The following is a 23,935-nucleotide window of genomic DNA, read 5'->3' as shown; positions in this document are numbered from 1 at the left end:
TAGAGCACAGCTACTTTATGATGTCTTTTGAAACACTTGTCATCGTAGTCCAGCAAAGACCAGGCTCCGGCTTGCAGGTTTTGTCAATGGAATCACATTTTCTGGAGGGAGCAGATAGCTAAAAATTGATCCACCAACTTTTATGCTCAGGCAGCAAATTACACATAACAGCCACAAATCACAAAGCTATTTCACTCCATTTATGAGCAGTTAATGCTATTTAGTAATGGGAGCGAATTTCAGCCAAGTGTGCAGAAAAAAAGTTGCAATTGTGTGTTTTATTTCTTGGCCTTAATTTGAGCCAATGATCAGCTATTAAGTGGCCTGACGGCTCGCAGGGTTTCGCTCACAGGTGGTGCTATAAATAATGCATGGACTGTAACATATAGAAGTTGAAGTGCTCTCTCTTCATTCTGACACAGTAGCTTTTGAACTGATTTTTATGCAGTCTGTCAAACTTGAATGTCTCAACTTAATGTTACAATAATCTGTTTCTAAATTAGTATTCATAGTGCGTGCTAGCCAGCTCTGTCTGGGTTTCAGTTCAAATATTATTGTTGCACTTATTATGAATGGCAAAGTAAATCTACCGACTTCAAAACTTGCTTTTCTAATAGATATTGCCACAAAGCAAGTGTTTAAAGTAACTATCATATTTAATCATCTCCGCAATTCACACCGTTCCCACCTTGTTCGCCCGTGCTGTTGTTTTGCATCTATTTCGGAAGTCCCCCGGAGCTTTGCGAAATTTTCAAGTTAAAAGGTGTTTTATTATTAATGAAACTTTGGAAACTTCTCTTTGGAAAGTCTCTTCTCTTACGCACAAATCTAAAAATGAACCCTCTGATGCCAGAAGACCTATAAATATTTTGGTGAGGATATCAGGACAGCTGCAGTTGCCAAAACAAGCTCCATAACATCATCTAAAGCGCCCCACATCTGACTTTCAACCCCAACTTTGCTCAGTCAATCTCAGGCCATGACATTGTGCACAGATAACCCTGTGCCCATTCTGTTTGCTTGCTAATACATAATTCATTTTCAGAAAACACTGTGTTGGTGAGCTATGAATGGCTGCGTGAGCTGTGTTTCAGAAATGAGCCCAGGTGGAAAATCGAAAAGAATGGAAATGGGAGTTTTTTTTGCATAAAAGAAGACATTTTGTGGTGGGTGAAGAAAGAGTTGACGGTGTACTGCATCTGTTATGAGTAAGGCTGGCAATGTAGCCTTCACGTGACCAATTTTATTCCCATGCAGTTTACGTGGCATCCATTAAGTGGGCTTATCAATATTTATACGTCTGGAGCTAAAAGAAGAGAGGACGGGGAGTCAAAGGTGAATCGAAACCCATCAAGTAGAATCCCACATGCCTTTACATGCATCTCTAATAGACAGCTTTGGTGCCTTAGTATGAATTAAGTAAATGGCATATCAAGTGGCAGACTGCTTGTATCTGTTGTGCAGTTTTAGACTGAAGCCTTGCTATTATTGACCTCTGTACTGTTCTTCTGGGATACATTAATATTCTGCTCCTCCCATTTTGTCACACGCCTGATCCAATCTCTGTGTTTAATGAGCCATTGCTCTCGCTCTCTGGATTTGATCTAAGTGTACAGACAACGGCTATGTGTTGCTGTCTCCCATAATCCTTTGCAGATTTTTAAGAGGACTGAGATGAAATTGAGGTCTAGAAATCTAATCAAAACTGTTATTATAACAAAAAACAAAGAAACAAACAAAAAACACCGTTATCAGTAAGGTATAACCAAAAATGGTTGTATTTATTTTCTTTCTTTCTTCCCTTTTTTAAAAAAATTTTTTTTATATAGAAAACCGGTAGTTGCAGAATAAATGATTGGCAGTTGCTGGACAAGGGAGGAGCCACAGTCTCAAAGATGAGTCCTCTCCATTATCATAAACTACCTCCGCCCACCCCACTGTGGATCTCTCTCTAGCTCGCTCGCTCACTCTCTCTCTCTCTCTCTCTCTCTCTCTCTCTCTTTCCTCTGTTAATTCAGTTCTGGAAAGCGCCGGGTACTGATGCTGCTGCTCCTGTAGTCGCATCTATCCTGGGGGCCTCCTCCCACTCATCACAGCTCGAAAAAGGAACCACACAGGGCGTGGCTAAGCCCTGCAACAGCGTCCGATTGGAAGATCGTGTCGTGGGGCGGACCAAAGTCAGTCTACTTAAAAATGGACACAAAGCCCTCGTGGCTCGCTCGCTCACTCTCTCTCTCTCTCTCTCTCTCTCTCTCTCTCTCTTTCCTCTGTTAATTCAGTTCTGGAAAGCGCCGGGTACTGATGCTGCTGCTCCTGTAGTCGCATCTATCCTGGGGGCCTCCTCCCACTCATCACAGCTCGAGAATCCGCATGTAGAGCCGCTCGGTCTCTGTCGCAGAAAAGTCTCCGCAGTACTGCATCGGAATAAGGGCTCAGTGCAAAAAAATCTTCTTCAGCTGTATTCGTGGCTGTGAGTGTGGCGCTTTTCTGCATCAGCGCAAAGGAAGTTCTGTTCAGTCGTGCGGTGGGTGATGCACTGAGATGCGTCGTGTTTAGCGCACGGAACCCCGATTTATTCGCCTAGACGGGAGAATAGAAAACCCAACAGTGAATGAGGCGCATTTTAACTTTGTCTGATATTGATTCGGATTTGCTTGGGAGATCTTGAGCATCAGGATGTTTTGACGGGCGCTCTCCAAACGGGTTACTGAAGATTTCGCCTCCAAAAGAAGCGCATCCGAGGCAAAAAAAAAAAAAAAAGCATCGGCTGACAGTTTGAAAGGAGGAAAAGCAGCCTCTCTGCACAGGATTTAAAACTACCGTCGCCGCTTCGGCATCTTTCTGAACCTAAAGAGGATAGATTTTAACAGAGGGAGAGATGAAAGTTTTTCCGGCAGTATTGTTTCTGATCACATTTTGGAGTCTGGAGTGGGAGCCTGTGCTTCCCGATTCAATTATTCACATTGGTAAGTTCAGATCTCGTTTCATTCAGACTCGTTTCCACGTTGAGAAGATCTGTGCATTGTCGTGCAATTCGTTAAGATGTTGCATCTATCGAGTTTCGCGTTGAAGCGGATGCGTAGATGCCTTTAAATAAGGTTGCGACTGTAATATCGGGTTAGAGAGATGAAGATATCCATCTGTCCTCATCAATGCGTCCATTATGTATACGATGGGTGAGAACAGGTGGTTTGACTGGAAGCGTTTCCTCGCAACGCCGCATTGTATGCGCGCCGCGTTATGACATTGTTTAAAAAAACACAAACTTGGATATGCAGAGATCAAGAGAGTTGGTAATACTCTTCGTAAAAGGGCTGAACGAACGCGCACATGCGCGTGCATGCTTTAGCGATGGGTACGAGGATTGGCACTGCGCGCGGGATCGGATAGGGTCCAAGAGAGGTCTTAAATCAGAGCTGTAAATGAGAGGGTTCCTCCGAGGGGCCACTGTGTGGAGGTGGAGGCAGGGGTGTTGGGGATTTGGCAGGAGTCAATTTGGCGTGGGAGCATGCGCGTGTTTAATTTAATTAAGGCTTGATGCACTAAACAAATAAATATTGTAGCGCATGCGTTTCTGGCTAGGTAACGTGTGCATGCCTGAAAGTTGGTTAAATAAGTCACGCATTATGCAGGCATGAAGAAAACATCCACAAATGAACCATTTAGGCTACAAACAAGAGTTGAAATGGCCAATGTCTGTACAATTATGTGGCTAACATTGAGTTTGGGTGTAGTGGTATGTCGGAAAAAATAAAACAATATAATATATAAAATATATAGGCTATATAAACAAGGCAGTAGGCTATGTCGATTTACAGTAGCAACTGTTGAGTAAAAAGTTTGAATTGGCTTAGAATTTGTGGAGTGTGGTTCGTTTATTTACAAAGGTTATTTTCTTTTTGTATTCTGTCATTGAGTTAATATCATGCCTTTGTTTTAGTGTTATTTGTGTTTGTATGAGAAGCACTATGCTCTGTTTGTTGATTGGTCACAGTTGATGGAGACGCCAGTTGCAATGATCTTTAAGTCATCACATGACCTTCCATTGTACCATCTACCACTCGTAACAAACATTGTAAGAGTTTAAGTAGGTTGATATATTAAACTTATATCGTTTAATGATATTTACTTGCAGTTAAGACATGTAATCCATTCACTAAAAAACATACTGTATGGTAATACGTGTAACTGTATTTTCATTTATCTAGTATTACTAGCCTATTGACGGCAAAGATCTGGCAAAGGCAGCTGCCAATTTTTTATTTTTTTAATTTAACATTTTCTATACCATGTAGTATGTATACTAACCATCTGATCGACGCACTTTGTAATAATTTCATGGAAAAAAATATTTTTACTTAATCTAGTGCATATATCTACCATAGCAAACAGGTGGATATTCAGGACATTCAGGATATTTGATCTTAATCCAGAATTGTCACATATGGTCCTCTACCTTTATGGGGAACAATAGACACAGAAGCAGATGAATATTTGTTCATGCCTTCTCTTATACACCGTACAATGCTTTTGCGTGTTTCAGAGGGACTCTAGACATGCGTTGAGAATAGACCGTTTTGCCTGTCATTAGTAATGCCCGCCTAATCTTTCTCTGCAATAGCTTGGTGAAAACGTGACGTCATTTGAATGCGAAAACGGCATCGTTTCTTTTCGGAGAGACGACTGATGAATGCATTTTATCACACTCGCTTTACTTGAATGCAGAGGAGCCTTCTAATGATGTGCACACCAAGAGAAGTATCTCGTGCGCTGCATCAAAATGCTGCAGCTCCTTTAGGAGCCCATTGAGAAAGTCAGTGATTTATGTGGGTGGAAAGCCCAGAGTGTCCAGCAGTATGCGGGTGCACCTCCAAATGCGCCCTTTAGTACCGACCAAGAAGTGTCAGGAGACGGCATAGGTCAGCTTTGAAGTTGGGTCCAACCTAGAGATTGATGATTAGGTAATTATCACAACATTAGTACAGACGTTTGGGTTGCTTTGGCCAGTAGTCCTTGAGGAATTTTGATCAAGGTTCCTATCTCGCCACCTAGTGGCTGCGATTCTCTCCCCAAACTTGTACTGCTGGGGTATTCTAACCTTTTCAGGTTAAAGTGCCTTGGTAGATCGAGAGAACCATTATTACATATATTCTTTAAATTATATTTGTAAATAAACTGTGCAATATGACAATTATTGTTTAATCTAATATTTTTGTGAAGTAAATGTATAATACATTTAAAAAAATGTAATCATTTATTTACTTCACAAAAACTATTTTGAGATCAAACAATAATTGGCAGACCCCTGCCGCACCAACTGTGGACCCCCTGTTGTAGACCCCTGCTCTTTGCACATTCGTTTTGAAGGATATTTGCATTCTTCATCTTGTGTTTCAGCCATATAGTGATGCCTTCAAAGATACGCCATGCAATATTAATTTTTTTCCTCAGATGCACATTTTCAGACGTCTAATTGGTTGGGAGCTCATGATATAAATCTTGCAGTACCTGTTTCATTCGAATGAAGTCTACTCACCACCGTCTATGTTCACAATAGATGTAGAGTGTGGACTAGATTTTGTCTGCGACAGTTTCCATGGTGTGGATCGCCCTTATTCTCAGGAAGATTTGACATATTGAGAGCATGTCTGGGGCTCTTAGGGGATATCACAACACTCTCCACTGACAGTATATGTTTTCGGTCTGGCTGAAGCTTCTTTGTAATGTAGGTTGCGTGTATGACATTTATTGCGCAACTGAAGAGAATAGACGGGTTGCGTGTATGACATTTATTGCGCAACTGAAGAGAATAGACGGTGTGGGGGGGGGGGCTTTCCTCTGCACAGTTATGGTTAGTTACATGTTAAACTCTAAAGCTAGAGGAAATTGTAGAATATAATCCTGAGCGTTGCATTGTAGGTGGGACAGATGGGTAGTGCCATTTCGTTGGTCTATTTCTGGACCAAACTGCCGTGGCCCCCAGCCCAAGAACATGGTGATAATGAGATATGCTAGCCTGCAGACTATCCTTCATAGTGATGCTTAAGCGCTCTCTCTCTGTCCTTCTTTGTGGTCCTACAATATAAAATAGAGGTAATGAGGAGCGATACTTGTAAAGGTCTTGTAATTACAAGCCGTGCATTGAAATGTGTTTGTTTTGATTGGATGGCTGCATTGTGCCTGCTCAGGTGTTGTAACAGAATGAAAAGTTGAAATGCTAGATATAGAAGGCTTCTGAAGATGATTAGGTGATTAGTTTTAGACTGGGGTTATTATTGTGGCATTAGCAGAGTAAATCCTTATGTTTCAGTGGTAATTTTCTCAATTAAATGGCACGTTGTGCAACATTCTGAGTTTCGGATGTAGTTAGAAGAATAATTTCTGTAATTGGTAAGATGCCTGATATTGTACATAAGTACAAGAACAAAAATGCACCTTTCATTCTCAGTGGTGTCAAGAAGTTTCATGTAAGGGCATGGGTAATTAAGCTGACATGACCCTACTTTCGTTTATTTTGGCTGATGAAAGGAGTAATTGTATTGATAGCACAGTGAAGGTGTAACAAAATAAAGGTTGTCCTCTAGGGGTGCCACTTGCAACATTTGCATTTCTTACTCTGGAATTTGTCCCAGACCCATCAGGGAACTCTTGATCTTTTATGCTTCTAAATCACTAATCTGTGGTTTATTGAAACCCTGCAAAGATCATTTGGATTTTTGGATGAATAGCGGGGAATGATATTGGCACTTTTTCAGTTTCCCTCTCATAGTTTTTTAACATTTAATTGTCTGTTATCTCATAATGTCATGTGTATCATGGACAATATTCACAATCTAAGTAAAAAAGACAAAATAAAAAAATAAAAATAGCATTTACTATCAAACGTGCTTTATCTGAAAGAACTTGTGTGAATAATCTTGTCATAATAATAATAATAATAATAATAATAATAATCTTTATTTTTTAAATGTTTTTGGACAACGTTTCTTTTTCTCACTGAAGCTTCATTTATTTGATCAAAAATACAGTTAAAACAGCAATCAGAAATCACGCAAAATTCAGAAATCATTCTAATATGCTAATTTAGTGCAAAAAAACAGCACTTATTTGAAATATAAATCTTTTGTAGCATTATAAAAGTCTTTACTGTCACTTTTGATCAATTTAATTTAGGCTAATCTTGCTGAATAAAAGCATTAATTCTTAAAAACAAAAATCTTACTTCAATTGCTGCTTGGTTTATTCATGTTTTTAAATCTAGAGTCTTTAAAACCCCAAATATAATGATATTAAACTTTGAGGATGTGTAATGAATTGTGTTTACAGTTGGTTTTTTGTTTATCAGTTCTCATAAGATTAGGAAAAGTAACCTGATCTTCAGTGTATTTTTAAGATTAGAGCATTGAGCTTTCTCAAGCCCCAAACAGAACATGAGGGCTAATGGGGAGTTATTATTATGTTAGCAGAACACATGAGGAGAAAGTTTGCTTGAATGCGTCTGTCTTTGTGTGCTCTCGTTTGTTTCAGTCTTCCACATTACTTTGAAGTTTCGGGAGGATCTACCCGCTGTCATGAAATTTTGAGAACGTGAGGGACGTGTTTTTCCTCTTTTGTCTCATTGAATTCATGACACCAAGACGTTGAGTGATTTCCTGTGTGTTTAGCACAGAGGCTCCCAGTCGATTGCAATGCGGCGCTACGCTGAACACGTCAATCAAGCCTTGCTGTGGGCGTTATGGTTTGTTACAGTGTTGCAATTACAATACATGCGCTTGAAAAGAGTGTTTCGCCTCACTAACCGCTACTCGATCGTCCATAATATCCTCATGCAAATGTGAGGCTTGTATTGTAATAATGTCAGCTGAACACAAAAACAACACAAAAGTATGGGTGGCTCCTGACTAACAAATGCTGTTACTCGAAGAAAGACGTTTCATCTGTTGTAAGATTTATAAAACTCCTAGAATCTGTGCAGATGAAGTGAGACGTCAGTCTTCCTGTAAACAAGCATACTGTAATACTGTATAGCCACCTTTCAAGCACCGCTCTAAAGGGAGCGAGTCCCCTTTGAGAACTTGCGTCTCTGATCATTGCTCACTCTTGCACAGGGAGCCTTGGGCCTCCTCCTTTGACTTTCCTCTCTCTCTGTTGCTTTCTATTTCTCTCGTTCTTCCCACCTGCTTGCTTGGTCCCCTTCAATAGCTTTCTGCTCTGATCTGCTTCGAAAGCACACAAGTTTTGGGGTTGCATTTCTTATGCAGTCAGTTCCCTGTAGGGGGCAGTAGCGAGGCTGGATGTGTGAAATACAGTGCTGTCATATGCTTGTTTACTGTCATCTCGTTGTGAATCACAGTCATTTGCAGGTAGTCGGTTGCTGTGGAAGAAAATGCTTCATTTGTACTGCAGAGAATATATTTTTCTTTTCTCACACATTTGATTTTATTGCTTTCTCGTGACAAACTTTGTTTTGTTCTATCTTTCACCATCTCTCTCTCGCACACGCACCCTGATTAAAATGGTGCACTTCTCCTTATGCCTCTAAAAAAAGCTGTCTTCTCATTTGCATAGAATGTTTTTTTGGCTTTTTTTCTCTCTGTGTTAGAAACCTTTTTTGTCTCCCTGGAAAAAAAAATAAATTGTCATATCACATTTATGTGATATGAGAACTTGTCTGTGTGGAATGAAGTCTCAACTGTGAGATATAAAGTCCCAGTTATGAGAAATAAAGTCGTAATTATAGGAAATGATCATAATTGTGAGATATAAAAATGCAAATGTGAGGTATATAAAGTCTCAACTGTGAGATATCAACTCCTGATTGTTATAAATAAAGGCACAATTATGAGAAATTGTCACAATTGTGAAATATAAAAATTTAATTGTGAGGTATAAAGTCTCATTTGTGAGATATAGATTCCTAATTATTAGAAATGTGACAATTAATAATCACAATTATGAGATATAAAAATGCAATTCTGAGATTGCATTTTGAGACAAATGTCAACTAATTTCAAGTCACTCTTATGAGAAATGGTGACAACTGTGAGATTTAAAAGTATAATTGTGAGATTTAAAGTCTCAATTCTGAGTTATGTAGTCACAATTATGAGAAATATAGTCATAATTGTGAGATTTACAAATGTAATTGTGAGGTATAAAGTCTCAGTTGTGAGATATACATTCCTAATTATTCGAAATGAAGGCACAATTATGAGAAATTTTCACAAATGTGAAATCTAAAAAAATAATTGTGAGATATAAATTCCTAATTATTCGAAATAAAGTCACAATTATGAGAAATGGTCACAATTCTGAGATATAAAAATGCAATTCTGATATATAAATTCTTGAGGTATCAAGGCTCAATTGTGAGGCAAATTTCAAATGATTTCAAATAGTCACAATTATGAGAAATGGTCACAATTATGAGAAATGGTTACAAGTTGTGAAATTTATAATTCTGATGTTTAAAGTCTCAATTGTGAGGTATGTAGTAACAATTAGGGATGCACCGATACCGATACTGGTATCGGTATCGGGCCCGATACTGAGCTCCTGAACTCGTACTCGTTAAAATGCCCCGATACCAACCGGCGATACCCGTATCGGGCGAGTACTAGAAAAAGTGGTATCGGTGCATCCCTAGTAACAATTATGAGAAATATAGTCGCAATTGTGAGATTTACAGATGTAATTATGAGGTATAAATAATTATGAGGTATAAAGTCACAATTATGAGAAATGGTGAGAATTGTGAGATATTAAAATGTAATTAAGCAAGAATGTCTTAGCTGTGAGTTGCAAGAAATACATTTGCAGTGACCTTTATTTCATTTCTTTGAGTTGGAAACATGCTTCCATCGTGTTCTATCACATGGTAGATATAAATATATTTGTACGTTAAATAAAATAAGTTTTGAATTATGCTGCAATACTTATGCAAATGCCTTATTCAGTTACTCTGTTCTAAGCATAAGTCTTGTAAATCTTAAAAAGTTAATCTTTAAATCCTCTTTGGAAAAAGCCTTCTCTAAATCGTGTGGATATTGTTGTTTAGTCTCATTAATTCCTCAGATTTTTCCTGACCCTGAAATGAGGCATCTGTCTTTGTTCTCCGTAAAAAGTCAATTCCCTACTTATGCCACTGTAGACCCTTGCCTCGTTATTTTTGAGACCTCTGCTTAGGTCAATAAAGGTAACAAAATGACAGCACACACACATAATGCCATTTTAACGATTGGAAACAATAGCAGCTCCGAGGTAACGGCGTATAGAGTTGGCCGAATAAGACGGAGAGATGCAATTTAGTTATGAGGATGTGATTGTGTCTTTCCGGTATTAAATCAGGTGTGGTTATCCGAAGCAAACAGGAAATGAAAAATGGGGATGTAGAGCAACAACAACAACAACAGAGAATGGAGTTGTTTAAAAATGTAGTCGTTTTCTGCAGCGATTTCCTGTGTGTTTCTATAGTACCGAAGGCAGCGAAACCACTGTACATTCATGCTGAGAAAATGGAAGTCAGTGGGACGTTACTTCTAGACACTGCTGCTGGATAATAGGGCTTTGTTCCAATAGGCAAGACTGCATCAGCTTCAAGGCTCGGATCCCAGCCAGGGAAGTGCAAGGCTAAAACACTGATCTCAGGCTCTTGCTAGAGATTCTGCATTTTTGCTGCTTTGTAATGTTGCTCTTGGGACAACCTCCATTTCGATTTAATGCACCATGAAAAGAGGATAAACCCTTCCCTTTAGGGTAGGAGAGAGGAGGAAAAGTCGGTTGTGTTGTTTACTTTGAGGCGACCGTGTGGCAACATGATTCATGAGACTCAAACTCGGTCCCAAACTGCATCTGCTTTAATGTACTTATTGACAACTTTAAGCTTCCTGTAACTTCAACCTCAAACAGGGTTCCTCATCATCTGCTGGATAATAGGATGTATTGGAGGGACGGCTGTTTGTGAGTGCTTAACACTGGATGCGATTTAAGACTGTGCTGAAACGCTGATAACAACCAATCAGATTCCATTTAGCTTTTTGCCAGAATTGGACTGTATTTGATGACTGCATTACCGATGCAGGAGTGATGAATGATTTGGTGATTTGCTCCAAAAGAAGTGCTTTAAGAATGCAGAAGCATCCAAAATGAGATGTGCTTCTTTTTCCCCCCTTTCAGCTTCTACACAGTAAAAGCATTTTTCCACACATGATTTTAAAATAACACCATACTTATGGTTGCACATTTTATTTGATGATTATAGTGTGAGGCAAGAATGAAGCTTTACTTCAATGTTGAATCAGATGACTTATGAAAGGTAGTACAAACAAAACACATTTCATGTTAAGCTCGCAAAAACAATAACCAGCGCGACCCACTTAGTCATGCATTGTAGAATAGCCTACTGTGATAATGCTATGTGAGTGTTCACACTGTACACTACTGTTTAACAATTACTGATTACTAATTAAAAATATATGGTCAACTTTTTAGATATTACAATTTAAAATAACTGTTTCTATTTTAATATATTCTCAAATGTACATGTAATTTATTCCTGTGAAGATAAATCAGAATTTGCAGCAGCCTTAAAAAAAAGTTGACGAAGAAAGATTATTTGAAAAATATGTCAAACTGATCCCAAACTTTTAAACAGTATTGTATATTTAATTGTGTTTTTTGGGTCAGTGTAGCAAACTCACACCATCATTTAAGCCAATCTTGCTGGTTTTGATTAAAAAGGTGGTAAAAGCAGTAAGATATTACAGTTGAAATTATATTTATTTTATATATTTTTATAAAAATATTTTAATATATTTTAAAATGTAATTTATTCCTGGGATGATAAATCTGAATTTTCATTACTCCAGTCTTCAGTGTCACGTGATCCTTTAGAATTCATTCTAATATGCTGATTTGGCGATCAATAAATATTTATTATGAATGTTGAAAACAATTGTGCTGCTTCATAATATGGTGGAAACTTATCATTTTTAGGATTCTAATGGATAGACAATAATACAAAAAACCCCCAATAAAATAAATAAATAAAGAAAATTGAATAGAAAGTTCAAAATAATGTGAACTCGCGTCATTATTTGAGTGAATCTTGCTGTTTTTGCCAGTTTATAGAATTGACACTTTCTGGGAACTCAACCTACAGGTTGCTTAATTATAGTTAGCTCTGCATACTGAACTAATAAAAAAATGCCCGCTTTACCTTTAAACAGGCTCTTGCTCTTCTGTAACTTCCTCTATATTTCTGTCAGCAACTGTAAGGTGCAATTATCTTTCTGGATCTTTACCTTTAGCAGCTTTCTCACACATTGACTCTCAGCTCTGTGCTTGAGCTCATCTGACTTTCTTTGCTGCTCTCGGTTTGATTACTTCATAAGCCTTAGCCATTTCCAAATGATCCCCTCAGTAGTCTGGGAGATCTCCGCTTTAACCTCTGCTCCCACCCCAGTTTCACAGCTTCAAACAGCCCCTTTGACCTACTCCATCATCCCCTTCTCATCCTCCTGGAGCCTTGAGCGTCACTCTCATTTGCACTGTTTAATGCCGTGTGACCACCCAGTCAGGCCATCAGCGCTTTGGCTGGCTAGTTTTGATCTCAAGTTGATTTCCCATTGGTTTCCTTCATAACTCAGTGCGTTGCTTCATCTCTATGTGCTTCTTTAAGTCCTGTGACCTTTGATATGAGAAAATTCAGTGTCCTTAGACGTTGTCCTGGCACTTGGCTGGCAACCGACAAACAGTTGTGTTGTGGCTAAGCGCTGCTGTGTTTATGTAATTCACACATGCAAAGTGTTGCTTGTGAAGTGCTCGGATGACGTGGCGTTGGCAATGCCATATGGGCAATGAAGCGTAATGACCTAAATACATTTGCAATATTAATTTGTGTCCATATTAAATATTTTAGCTACTCAGACATTTCATAACACCACACTTTTTCACCCAAGCTAAAAATGTCTCCAAGTAATTTTGCTGGTAAAAAGGAAAAATACAGCGTCCCTACGGAGTTCAGGTCTATAAACCTTTTTTTTCCCATCGTGTTATAGTCTGATAATTGGCTTGTGCCACCAAACCGGTGCTATTATAAGGGCAATTTGAGAGCTGGGGTGGACCAATTGAAGAGGAAGTGTTAGGAGAGAGGGGCCTAAAATGGGCAAACGGGGACTGAATGACGCATTGCATGTCTCTTAGAGCGAAATTAGCTGTGTTTTGTGGATTGTTTGATCTGCTTACAGCGGCCTGTCAGTCTGTCACACAGCCAGTCCACTGTGCAATTTGCCACCATGTTGAGCCACCATCTACTCCGCTCTCATTTAGAGAGCTTCCCCATTCTGCTCACATTCATGTCATCTAACAGGGAAATTGCTTTTCTTGTTATCGGATATCGCTCTTCACATGAAGCTCGGCATAGACGCTCATGCTTAAAGAAATAAGCATTTAGAGAAAATCCAGTGTGTTTATCATAACGGGCTTTGAGATTACACTGGGGATATTATTAGAACTGGATGTTACAATTATAGCGGCCAGAGGCAAAAAATGGAGCGTTTTGTGTTATCATTGTATGCGTATATGATTTTGGGCTTCATTTGAGATTATAGCATTCTTTCATGAATCTCCATCACTCATATTATGGATACGCATACAAATGATTATGTAAAAGCTGTTCATGAAATATTTTCAAAGCTATTCTCTTGCTAGGACTCATGCTGTTTATACCTTGGGGTCAAGGTTTTGCTGGTTAGCATGGCCTCATTAGCTCCCGCTTCTGTAACTGTACCATCTGGTTCGAAAAATCTTTCTCCATTTACAGTAATTCAAAGGCAACAGTGTATTCTGATAGAAGTAACGTACATATATATATCATTAATGTTTCGTTATAGTGTAGTAGATGTTTTATTTTATTTTGGCAGCGCGGTTATATAGAAATTTTTAAATCACAGATAATCATTAATGAAGGTTTTGGGACTGTAATCATTGTCCTGCAGCTCTAGTAATTAGTTACATGATATTTATTGCTCAAGTGATTGGTAGTTCTGTTGCCCCATGATTAAAGATGGCAAATTCTTCAGAAGGCATCTTTCTGAGAGGTCCTGCACCATCCAAGCAAGTGTCACTTTGAATAAAAGGGCATGCTAACGGATAGCGTTCTCCAGATTTTGTCGATCTCCTTGTTTTATATCAGCAATAATATACATTTTGAAAACAGAAATCTTAAATATTGGCTCTAACAACTGTTGCACGTCGATGGCCTGCAGGAGGATGTGGGCGAAATGTAATTTCCATATGGAATCGCACGATATTATGGATATGCATACAAATGATTGTGTAAAAGCTGTTCATGAAATATTTTCAAAGCTATTCTCTTGCTAGGACTCATGCTGTTTATATCTGGGGGTCAAGGTTTTGCTGGTTAGCATGGCCTCATTAGCTCCCGTTGCCGTAACTATACCATCTGGTTCAAAAAATTATTTTTCCATTTACAATCATTTAAAGGCAACTGTGTATTCTGATAGAAATAACATACATATATATTATTAATATTTCATTATAGTGCAGTAGATGTTTTATTATTTTGTATTTGGGAAGTCGTTATATAGACTATTTTACATCATAGATAGTCATTAAAGAAGGTTGTGGGACAGTGTATGCTTTTGTGGTGCCATCAGCCAGTCAGTAATCATTTTCCTGCAGCTCTAGAGTAATTAGACACATGGTATTTACAAGTGATTCTAAGTGTCATAGAGAATAAAAGAGGATGCTAACGGATAGCGTTCTCCAGATTTTGTAGATCTCTTTGTTTTATATCAGCAATAATATACATTTTGAAAACAGAAGTCTTAAATATTTGCTCTAACAACTGTTGCACCTGCAGGAGGATGTGGGCGTAATGTAATTTCCATATGGAATCGCAAGGGGAAAACAACAGATTGGAGACTGTCGCTGTTAGCGGTTGTTGCCCTTTCCAAAGCGTTGGCATTTTCGTCGGTCAGTTTGTCCCTTGTTTCCTCTGGTCAGTTCAAATTGTGCTAGTTGTGTTTTTCTGTCCAGCTGGGAGGACTCTGATGTGGTCTGATGTCCCTTGAGAGAGTCTGATCACAGGCCTTAAAATTGCTTTAGAGAAATCAAATAAAGCTGCTTCCTCATAGCAAAATGCACCGTCTGCTTCGCCTTTATTGGGTATTCAAGGTTGCAGTCTCACCTCTTTCCACAATGACTCGTTGAGTCACTAGCTAATTGGAATTTGAATACAAGTTAATTTGCATTGATTGCTGAATGCAGAGTTTTTGTCTTGAGACTTTCAGCTGGGAAACCCATTGGCTGATACAAAGCCTCGAAATACACTTTTTATTCTCCGTCTGGATCGTAGAAGTTCCCCACCTCTTTGCCTTGCTCTCTGGCCACCCATCTTTCCACTGATAATTGGATCCTGGAAAAAGCTCAGTGAGAAACTACTTTACATAGCTTCAAAATCAGAACATGGGATTCCAGTGCGCTTCAATATTGCATTTCAACACTGTCTGAGTGAATGAAATATTCATACCTCCAAAATGACTTTAATATGGGGATCTTTCTAGAAGTGTGAGAGTAGAATTTGACCTAATCTGGCTTTCATTTCATATCTAATGACATTTCAATGCATCTGTTCATCTAACCGACATCTGAGCTAAAATTACATATGCTAAGTTTAGATCTGTGGACACTGTAGTTTAATAGTTCAAACATTTTGATAGATCTTAACTGTATTTATATCCGTCTTTTAATCAGACATGAAAAACATCAACTAGTTCATGCTGTGTAGAGAGTAAAAGCACAGGATGCTAATAAGATTAGAAGCTAGCTTTGTCAAGACTGTAGCAGTTGCATGGTTAATGCCTCGTAATCCCTTAGTAGTGGAAATGGAAACTTGGAATTTTCTAGTAGTTCTAAGATCAAATGATTGAGGCGTTCCAGCTCTGTGCTATCCAAATTCTGCTAAATGAATACTGTAACTGAAATAATATCAAGACACTTGCAGTAGAGCTACTTATTAGCAAATCAAAATAAGCTACAGTGTTGGCATGTAGGTAATAAAAAGTAGCAGCATTACTACCTTAAAAACATTTTCATTAGCGAGACAGTACCTCAGCTTTTCCAATAACAAGCTACCTTATTTAAGAAGCAGCAAAGTAGCAAGACAACATGGTATATTGCTACTGTATGTCTCATTGAGTGTACTGAGGCAAACATCCTCTCTCTCATACAGCATGTCAAGTTTGAAAGTATGTTTTGCAACCCAGGCTAATTGGGAAAAAAAATGTGAAGCACAAAAAAAATCACTTCCTTTATGTCCTTGATGCTAAAGGAGCTTTCAATTTTTTTCCCAGAAACAGATCAACTTTAATCTTTAATCTACATTGTTTGTTGTATAGGGGAGAGTGGGGTAAGATGAGCTACTTTTTTTTTTTTTTACTTATGTTATGAAAATTTCAATCTTTAATTGTTTGCATTTCTGAAACAATATGTTTAACACCAAAGTTGTAATCTTCCCAAAAACAGAAACAGAGAGTTTGTTGAGTAAAATTAAAATAAAAAACTAAATTAGAATGAAGGAATGAACAATTTAGTCAAAAGATTCTTGGCATGGTAGCTTTTCTGCAATGTCAAACAGGCCATTAGAGACTACAGGTGGAAAGATATATCTGATTATAATGTGATGAAAAGCATCTTCTGGTTCTTATCAGATATGGATTTGGTGCACTTGTACACTGTCCCTATCAAATAAACTACTACTAATAATATGTATATATGATAAATTAAATCAGTTGTGTACTATCACATTAAACTACCAGTTTATACTTTAGAGATTTAACTTAACTTCAGTGCCTTATGGTAGGGTAAGATAAAATGCTGGCTCAATTTACCTCACATCATTTGTCTCACTTTGCCCCATAGCTGCCATTTTGGAAAAAAACTAGCTTGCTTACTAATTCAGGCTAATATTTAGCTAAATGATTTACATGGTTTTATACATTGTTAAATCACTTATATGCATCATAAATATTTTTAGACCTGGATAAATTTATTTTGATGTAACAGCCATTACATATGTTAAGCTAAAATTTTACTTTGACAAGCCAAAAACAGTTTTTAAAGTAATTGGGTGCCTTCCACTCCTCCCGTGTGTTTCTTATTTTCACAGTCTGGCAGAAATTATGGGTGGTTTCAAAATATATGGTCACATGACAATAAAAGTGTACAGTTGGCAAGATACAGGGGGTGAGTCAACTTACCCACTGGCTCATCTTACCCCACTCTCCCCTATATTGCCTAAATGAAGTGTCCGGTGAGTGATGCTAAAAGTGTAATACTCTATTGAATTTTAAATTAACGTACACTTAAAGGGATAGTTCACCCAAAAATGAAAATTCTGTCAGAGCACTGCGTATGTGCTGTGGCTTGTTTGCAAAGAGAGGAATGCACACGTATGTGTCGTGGTACTGTCATGAACTTGAATCGAATTCTGACACTGAAGAGAAGAAATTGTTGAATAAATTCGTTATTTTTGTTTTCTTTGTGCACAAAAAGTATTCCTCTAGCTTCATAAAATTAAGGTTGAACCACTGATGTCACATGGACTATTTTAACAATGTCCTTAAACCTTTCTGGGCCTTGAATGTAGTAGTTGCGTTGCTGTCTATGCAGGGTCAGAAAGCTCTTGGATTTCATCAGAAATAGCTTAATTTGTGTTCCGAAGATGAACGAAGGTCTTATGAGTTTGGAGCGACATGAAAGTGAGTAAATAATGACAGAATTTTCATTTTTGAGTGAACTAACTCTTTAACTCTCCCCTAAGCCTAATCGATAGTGTTAACAAAAACAAACATGAGATACAAAAGAAAAAAATTATAATTCTGAAGCAACTATGCCACTTCTGCTTGCTTCTACAAGTCTTTAATTTCTTTCATTGACTCTTGATTCTCAAGCGCTCTGCATTGCAAGTGTAGTGCTGTATCAGGTGAGCTACCAAGCAAGTTTACTACATGAGAAAAGCCATGGAGCTGGTTATGTGATGTAAACATCAAAATGTATTTGTTTAAAGATCACACACTGTGGTAAAAATGGTTTAAGGTCATAACATAATACCGTGCATTGAACCATGCAAAAATTATTTTATTAATCTATAATCTGCCTCTGTAATCATAATTTGTGTGGAAAAGAATAAAGGATGTTGCTGTTTTACTACCACTAGTAAATTTTATTTATTTTAGTTCTGGAAACTGCAGTTGACTGTATGTTTAGGTACGTTCTTGGAGTTTTGCAAAAAAATTTAAATAGAGGCACGTTTTTTCCAGTTACCCTATGTTGTAAATTAGTTGCAGACTGCCATATATTTTAAAGATTGGTTTTAAAAAAGTTGTTTGAGTGTAGTTACTGTAGTAAATTTTTATTAGTAGCATAGCTAGCAATTTTTCCAAAGCAGTGGCTTAACTGTAACTGATACTTTAAATTGTGAGTAGCTTAAAATAAAGTAAAGTAAAGTAGTTTCAAAATAAATTGCTTTACCAGCCTTCATAGTGCTCGTCTCCTGGTCTCCACACAGGGTAATCATTTCACAGCAATCAAAATTTAATTAAAAAGATTGTCACGCAGTGATTTTTATGTTGTCAGATTTACTGATTTCTGAAGGAAATGTGTCACGAGAGACACCCGGTGGGTTGTCATCTTTCTCGCTGTGATGTGCTGCTGTGCATTTCGATGTTGATGCTGAGCTTACGGGTATACTGTTTGATTTGAATACAAGGTGTGTGTTGGTCTGTATGAGTAATAAAATGAGAGAGAGAGCTCAATATGTAGTGCATTTTATAATGGAGCAGCAGTAAAAATGATTGTGCATGTGCTCTGTCTGTATGCAGGTATACGCCTGGCTGCACTGCTCATCTTTCTTATTCCAGCTTTGAAATTGTGCTTGTTGGCAAAGTAAATAAGGCCCAGTTGTAGACCATCTTTTCCCAGTTACCTTCAAAGATGATTGAGTGGCTGGTCGAATAGTCATTAACCTTTGTGGATGTAACAAGTCTTCATTATCTCAGGTGTTATGTTCTCATAAAGGAAACACCATGAAGCTTTTGCAAATCACCTGAGCTTAATGGTGATATTACTACAGTAACAATAAATTACTTTGATTTGTGTTTTGTCTTTTTTAAATGAAGAGAAATTAAATAAATATTCAACCAAAAAAAAACAAAAAACATTCTGCTCTCTGAACAGCAGGCGCATAAATAACTCTGTCACTGCTCTGATATAGATAAGCTTGGGAAGCCATGTATATTTTGAGAAGCTATAATATTATTTAAAAAATGTAAATATATGGATTATTAATGTTATTATTGAAGTAAAATGTAAAACAAAAAGTCTTATGTATATTATTTTAAAAAAAAGAAAATGTATATTATATATACAGTATATGTATGTAGTATATTGTTATAGGAAGTCTCTTCTAAAAAAAAGCTATAACGTATATACAGTGGGTACGGAAAGTATTCAGACCCCCTTAAATTCTTCTAAAATAAGCATTTTTATCAGGCTGAATATATATATTCATCAAGTGAGCTCTACCAGAGCAGGCAGTTTCGCTTATTATAAAGGGATTGATCTACATATATATAGATCAATCCCATTATAATAAGCGAAACTGTCTGCACTGGAAGAGCTCAGTTGATGAAAACTATAACACTAAACAGCTACTCACCACTTTATTTTTCCCATCTGACTGCAGGAAAATTATTTTGTTTACAAATGCTGTGTGCGTGTTGATTATGAAGTATTTTTATTCTTTATATAGTTTGTGATGTTTCCTGTCTCAATGAGATTACTTACCTGATCTACAAGTACAAAACTGCAGTTCTCAAGGAAAACAATCTCAGGCGTCATTACTTCTCTAAGCACGCACAACAACATGCTATATATGAGGGTGAGATGAATAGCTCAACTTAGAACAAATTCTGTCTCTGCGTCAATAACTGTATATATCATAGTTGTAATGGTTAGCTAATTTGAGTCGATTCTAGGATTTTAGTCTTGACGGGTTCCTACCTGAGAATGAAGTAATGCTTCTTTCCAGAGGCGTCATGCCCATTCAAAGTGAGGGGGCACGTGCCGATGCTTGATGAATGCAATGACCAATCCGAGGAGTTCAGATGAGTCATCGCTAAAATGCCAGTGTTTTGTTCACTCGCTGGCTGACTGAATACCTCTTTCTGGCGAATTCTTGTTAGAAACAACAAAGTGCAGATGTGTGTATAAATAAGTAAGATATTCATTTCACAGTGTAAACAGCTTCAGTGATTTTAATGGGAGTTTTTGAGAGTGTTTGAAAAAAGAATAAATAAAACATAAGAACATAAGTGCTATTGTGGCTGCTGTGTCACATGACGACCCCTCCCCCCACTCGTGCCCCCTCAAAAATAATGAGTGCATGACGCCCCTGCTTCTTTCTTCCTTCAAAGAATAAAGTTAATCAGGAAGACATAGACAGGGTTTGATAAATGGAGAGAGCTAGAACGTAAACACAAGTCGAGCCATTTGTTTTTTTCCTGCAAATCAATTTCAGAAATGCCAAATGGGCAGCTTTAGCAGGCCTCGGTTCTGAGACGCATCTCGAAAAAATATGAAAACAATACAGTCTGATGGAGCACCGAGAAAAAGCAAACAGACTGATTTAATTATGACATCGCCTGTGGTATCTGAGGGATGACGAGCACTAATGGCTGAGCCCGGCCTCGCACGACGTGTAATCTGGGACTTGTTTGTTTATCTTTTTTCCCTACTGAGGTGACGATCTACAGTAAGCAGAGCACAGATTAATGAGATGTCATCTGATGAGATTGCCATGAGAAACCACCAGAGAGATCTGGATCTACAGTAGAGTGCATGTGTTGAGTCAGTATTCGCTGTGATTTAGTTTCTGTGCCTTGAATTCTGACTGCTTTAGGGACCATGACAGGATGATGGGCTGAGGTCTTGTTCTTTGTAGTGACTGTCGAATATGTTGAGCATTATAAGGAACCGAACGCATTTATATGGCTATGGGAACAACAATATATTTATTTACAGGCTGTAGTACATAAGAAGTACATAAGTTTTTGTGTTAAGTCTTTGCCATGCATGAAACGATTGATGATTTTAATTATGGGAAAATACTTGTACATGTTGTCTGTAATGATATTCATGTCATATTTACAGTATTAGCACAGAGACATCAACTCAAATTAGGACTAAATCCAATTGATATTTTTAGCTGTTAACATGTTCATTTTTCATCAAGGGATTTAACGCATTAAAACATATTTGCCAGTTATTGTTTTTTTACACTGAATAGCACTCAATTCAATTGAATGCTTTTTGCTATTGTCACAAGAACAGCCTGTTCTGTCACAGTGATCTGTAAATAATAAGTGTCTCTTTAGGGTAAGTTAATTATTCATCATAGAATGTGCAGGGAACAGAGTCTTGCCATGGAAACTTGCATTTTACATCTTTTTTTCCCCATTCTGTAGTGCAGATATTCTTACCAATAGAATTAGCATGTACAGTAATATACAACTTTATGACACCTAATAAGTGGGTGTGTGAAATTGATGCAACCTGTCAAAACCTATGAAGTTAATATCTGATATGAAGTTAATGAAAGTTAGAAGTGAGTTTTGGAGTTTGTGAAAACCGGTCTCTTTGCTGTCAAGAGAAAGTAAAATGTGTAGTTGTTTCTAATTATTTTCCCAGATGTTTATCTTGCATTTGTTGAAAATAAGGAAAAAATTGAATAAATGCGTTGCAGATGAAAGCATAACATTCTCAGTGACAGATTAGTGACATCATGTTACAAGTAACTGACTTGAAATTCTCGTCTTTGCAATCAATGTTTATTTGTTTACAGTCAAAGAACATTTCTTCTCATCTGAATGATGTATCAGGCATGGGAATGAAGGGTTGAATGACTGATGTGCTTGTAAGAAAAGAGAAAGTGCTTTTGATTTTCATGATGGGCAAGACAAAGAGTTTCTACAATTTAAATGTAAAATTCACAGTATTCAAATCCAAATAACCTCAATATTTGTTAGAAAGTTGGAAAGTACACTACTAGTCAAAAGTTTGGGGTCGGTAAGGTTTAATTTGATTGATTGATTGATTGATTGATTGAATTGAATTGAATTGAATTGAATTGAATTGAATTGAATTGAATTGAACTGAATTGAATTGAATTGATTTGATTGATTTGATTGATTGATTTTGAAAGAAGTCATTTTAATATTGTAAAATATTAATACAAATTAAAATAATGGTTTTCATTTTTTATATATTTTAACATGTAATTTATTCCGCTGGTGGCACAAGCTGAATTTGATCAGGTATTACTCCAGTGAGACTTCAGTACCACATGATCCTTCAGAAATTCTTTTATGTTGATTTTATGTTGATTTTGAACCCAATAAACATTTTTTGAAGATAGTTGTGCTGCATAATGTTTTTGTGGAAACTGTGATACATTTTAACAAGATCCTTTGCTAAATAGAAAGTTCAGAAGAACAGCATTTATTTGAAATTGAAAACTTTTGTTTAACACCATAAATGCCTTTACTCACTGCCACTTTCATAATTGTAATGAATCCATGCTAACAAAAAAAGAAAAAGAAAAAAAGTCTTACTGACTCCAACCTTTTGAGTGTTTAATTTAATTTAATTTAATTTAATTTAATTTAATTTAATTTAATTTAATTTAATTGCTAAATAGAAAGTTCAGAAGAACAGCATTTATTTGAAATTGAAAACTTTTGTTTAACACCATAAATGCCTTTACTCACTGCCACTTTCATAATTGTAATGAATCCATGCTAACAAAAAAAGAAAAAGAAAAAAAGTCTTACTGACTCCAACCTTTTGAGTGTTTAATTTAATTTAATTTAATTTAATTTAATTTAATTTAATTTAATTTAATTTAATTTAATTTAATTTAATTTAATTTAATTTATCTTAATTAGGGTTAATTTAATTTAATTTAATTTAATTTAATTTAATTTAATTTAATTTAATTTAATTTGATTTGATTTAATTTTATTTTACCACAACTTGTCACATATCAAAACCTAAGACATGCAGAAATCACAATTTATCCTTTACAGACTGATTGTAAATGGAAACATACAAGCTTTGGCAAGGACCACTGCTGCTTCATCAGAAGAGATTTCCACCATAGGATGTGTGTGTATGTGCGTTGAGCTGATTCAGAGAGAAAAAAATACTCTGGCGATTATCTCGCAGCTGTCACCCAGAGGGCTCACCTCAGCCCCCATGTGCCTGCGTGAAGCTCAGGTCCGGCTCTCTCTGCCTCATGTACTTTGATTCACCCGAGATGCCGGCGAGACGTGACCTCTAGCGTGCTCTCTGTCGCTCACTGCTGCCCTACAGCAAAGCTACACGAGGACCGCAGATTTACACCAGCGCCGCTGTGCCAGTCTAGCTCTGCTTCATTTGATTAAAGTCTTGGCATAGGAACAAAAGGGGAGCAGATTACTCTATTGATCCAGAGAAGCTCAACTGCTTTGCGAGGAATAGCATAGTTCGGATTCGAAACTATATACTTTGTATTCATGTGTAATGGATTTGCATTATGTGAAAAGTAAATTAAGAATGATATGTAGTGCTTAAAGGGATAGTTCACCCAAAAATGAAAATTCTGTCATTAATTACTCACCCTCATGTCGTTTCAAACCCGTAAGACCTTCGTCCATCTTCGGAACACAAATTAAGATATTTTTGATGAAATCTGAGAGCTGTCTGACCCTGCATAGACAGCAATACAACTGAAATGTTCCCAAGTCCAGAAACATAGCAAGGAGATCTGTAAAATAATCCATGTGACAGTGGTTCAACCGCAATTATACGAAGC

General features: G+C 37.2%; 1 protein-coding gene across 2 annotated transcripts in view; it reads left to right on the top strand.

Moving 5' to 3' along the window:
- Positions 1 to 2,840: 2,840 nt before the first annotated feature.
- The window catches only part of LOC107751431 (glutamate receptor ionotropic, delta-2), a 422,702-nt gene continuing 401,607 nt past the window's right edge, over positions 2,841 to 23,935 (top strand). For both annotated transcript variants that reach the window (XM_016567160.1, XM_016567161.1), the window contains exon 1: positions 2,841 to 2,966. In XM_016567160.1, the coding sequence (XP_016422646.1) occupies positions 2,879 to 2,966 (88 nt within the window). In that variant the 5' untranslated portion in view covers positions 2,841 to 2,878. The remainder of the gene's footprint in view (positions 2,967 to 23,935) is intronic.

The sequence above is a fragment of the Sinocyclocheilus rhinocerous genome, unplaced genomic scaffold, assembly GCF_001515625.1.
Source record: "Sinocyclocheilus rhinocerous isolate Xijiao unplaced genomic scaffold, SAMN03320098_v1.1 scaffold1654, whole genome shotgun sequence".
In the NCBI taxonomy this organism is placed as follows: Eukaryota; Metazoa; Chordata; class Actinopteri; order Cypriniformes; family Cyprinidae; genus Sinocyclocheilus; species Sinocyclocheilus rhinocerous.
The sequence above is the reverse complement of the archived record's forward strand: the minus strand, read 5'-3'. Positions and strand labels throughout refer to the sequence as shown.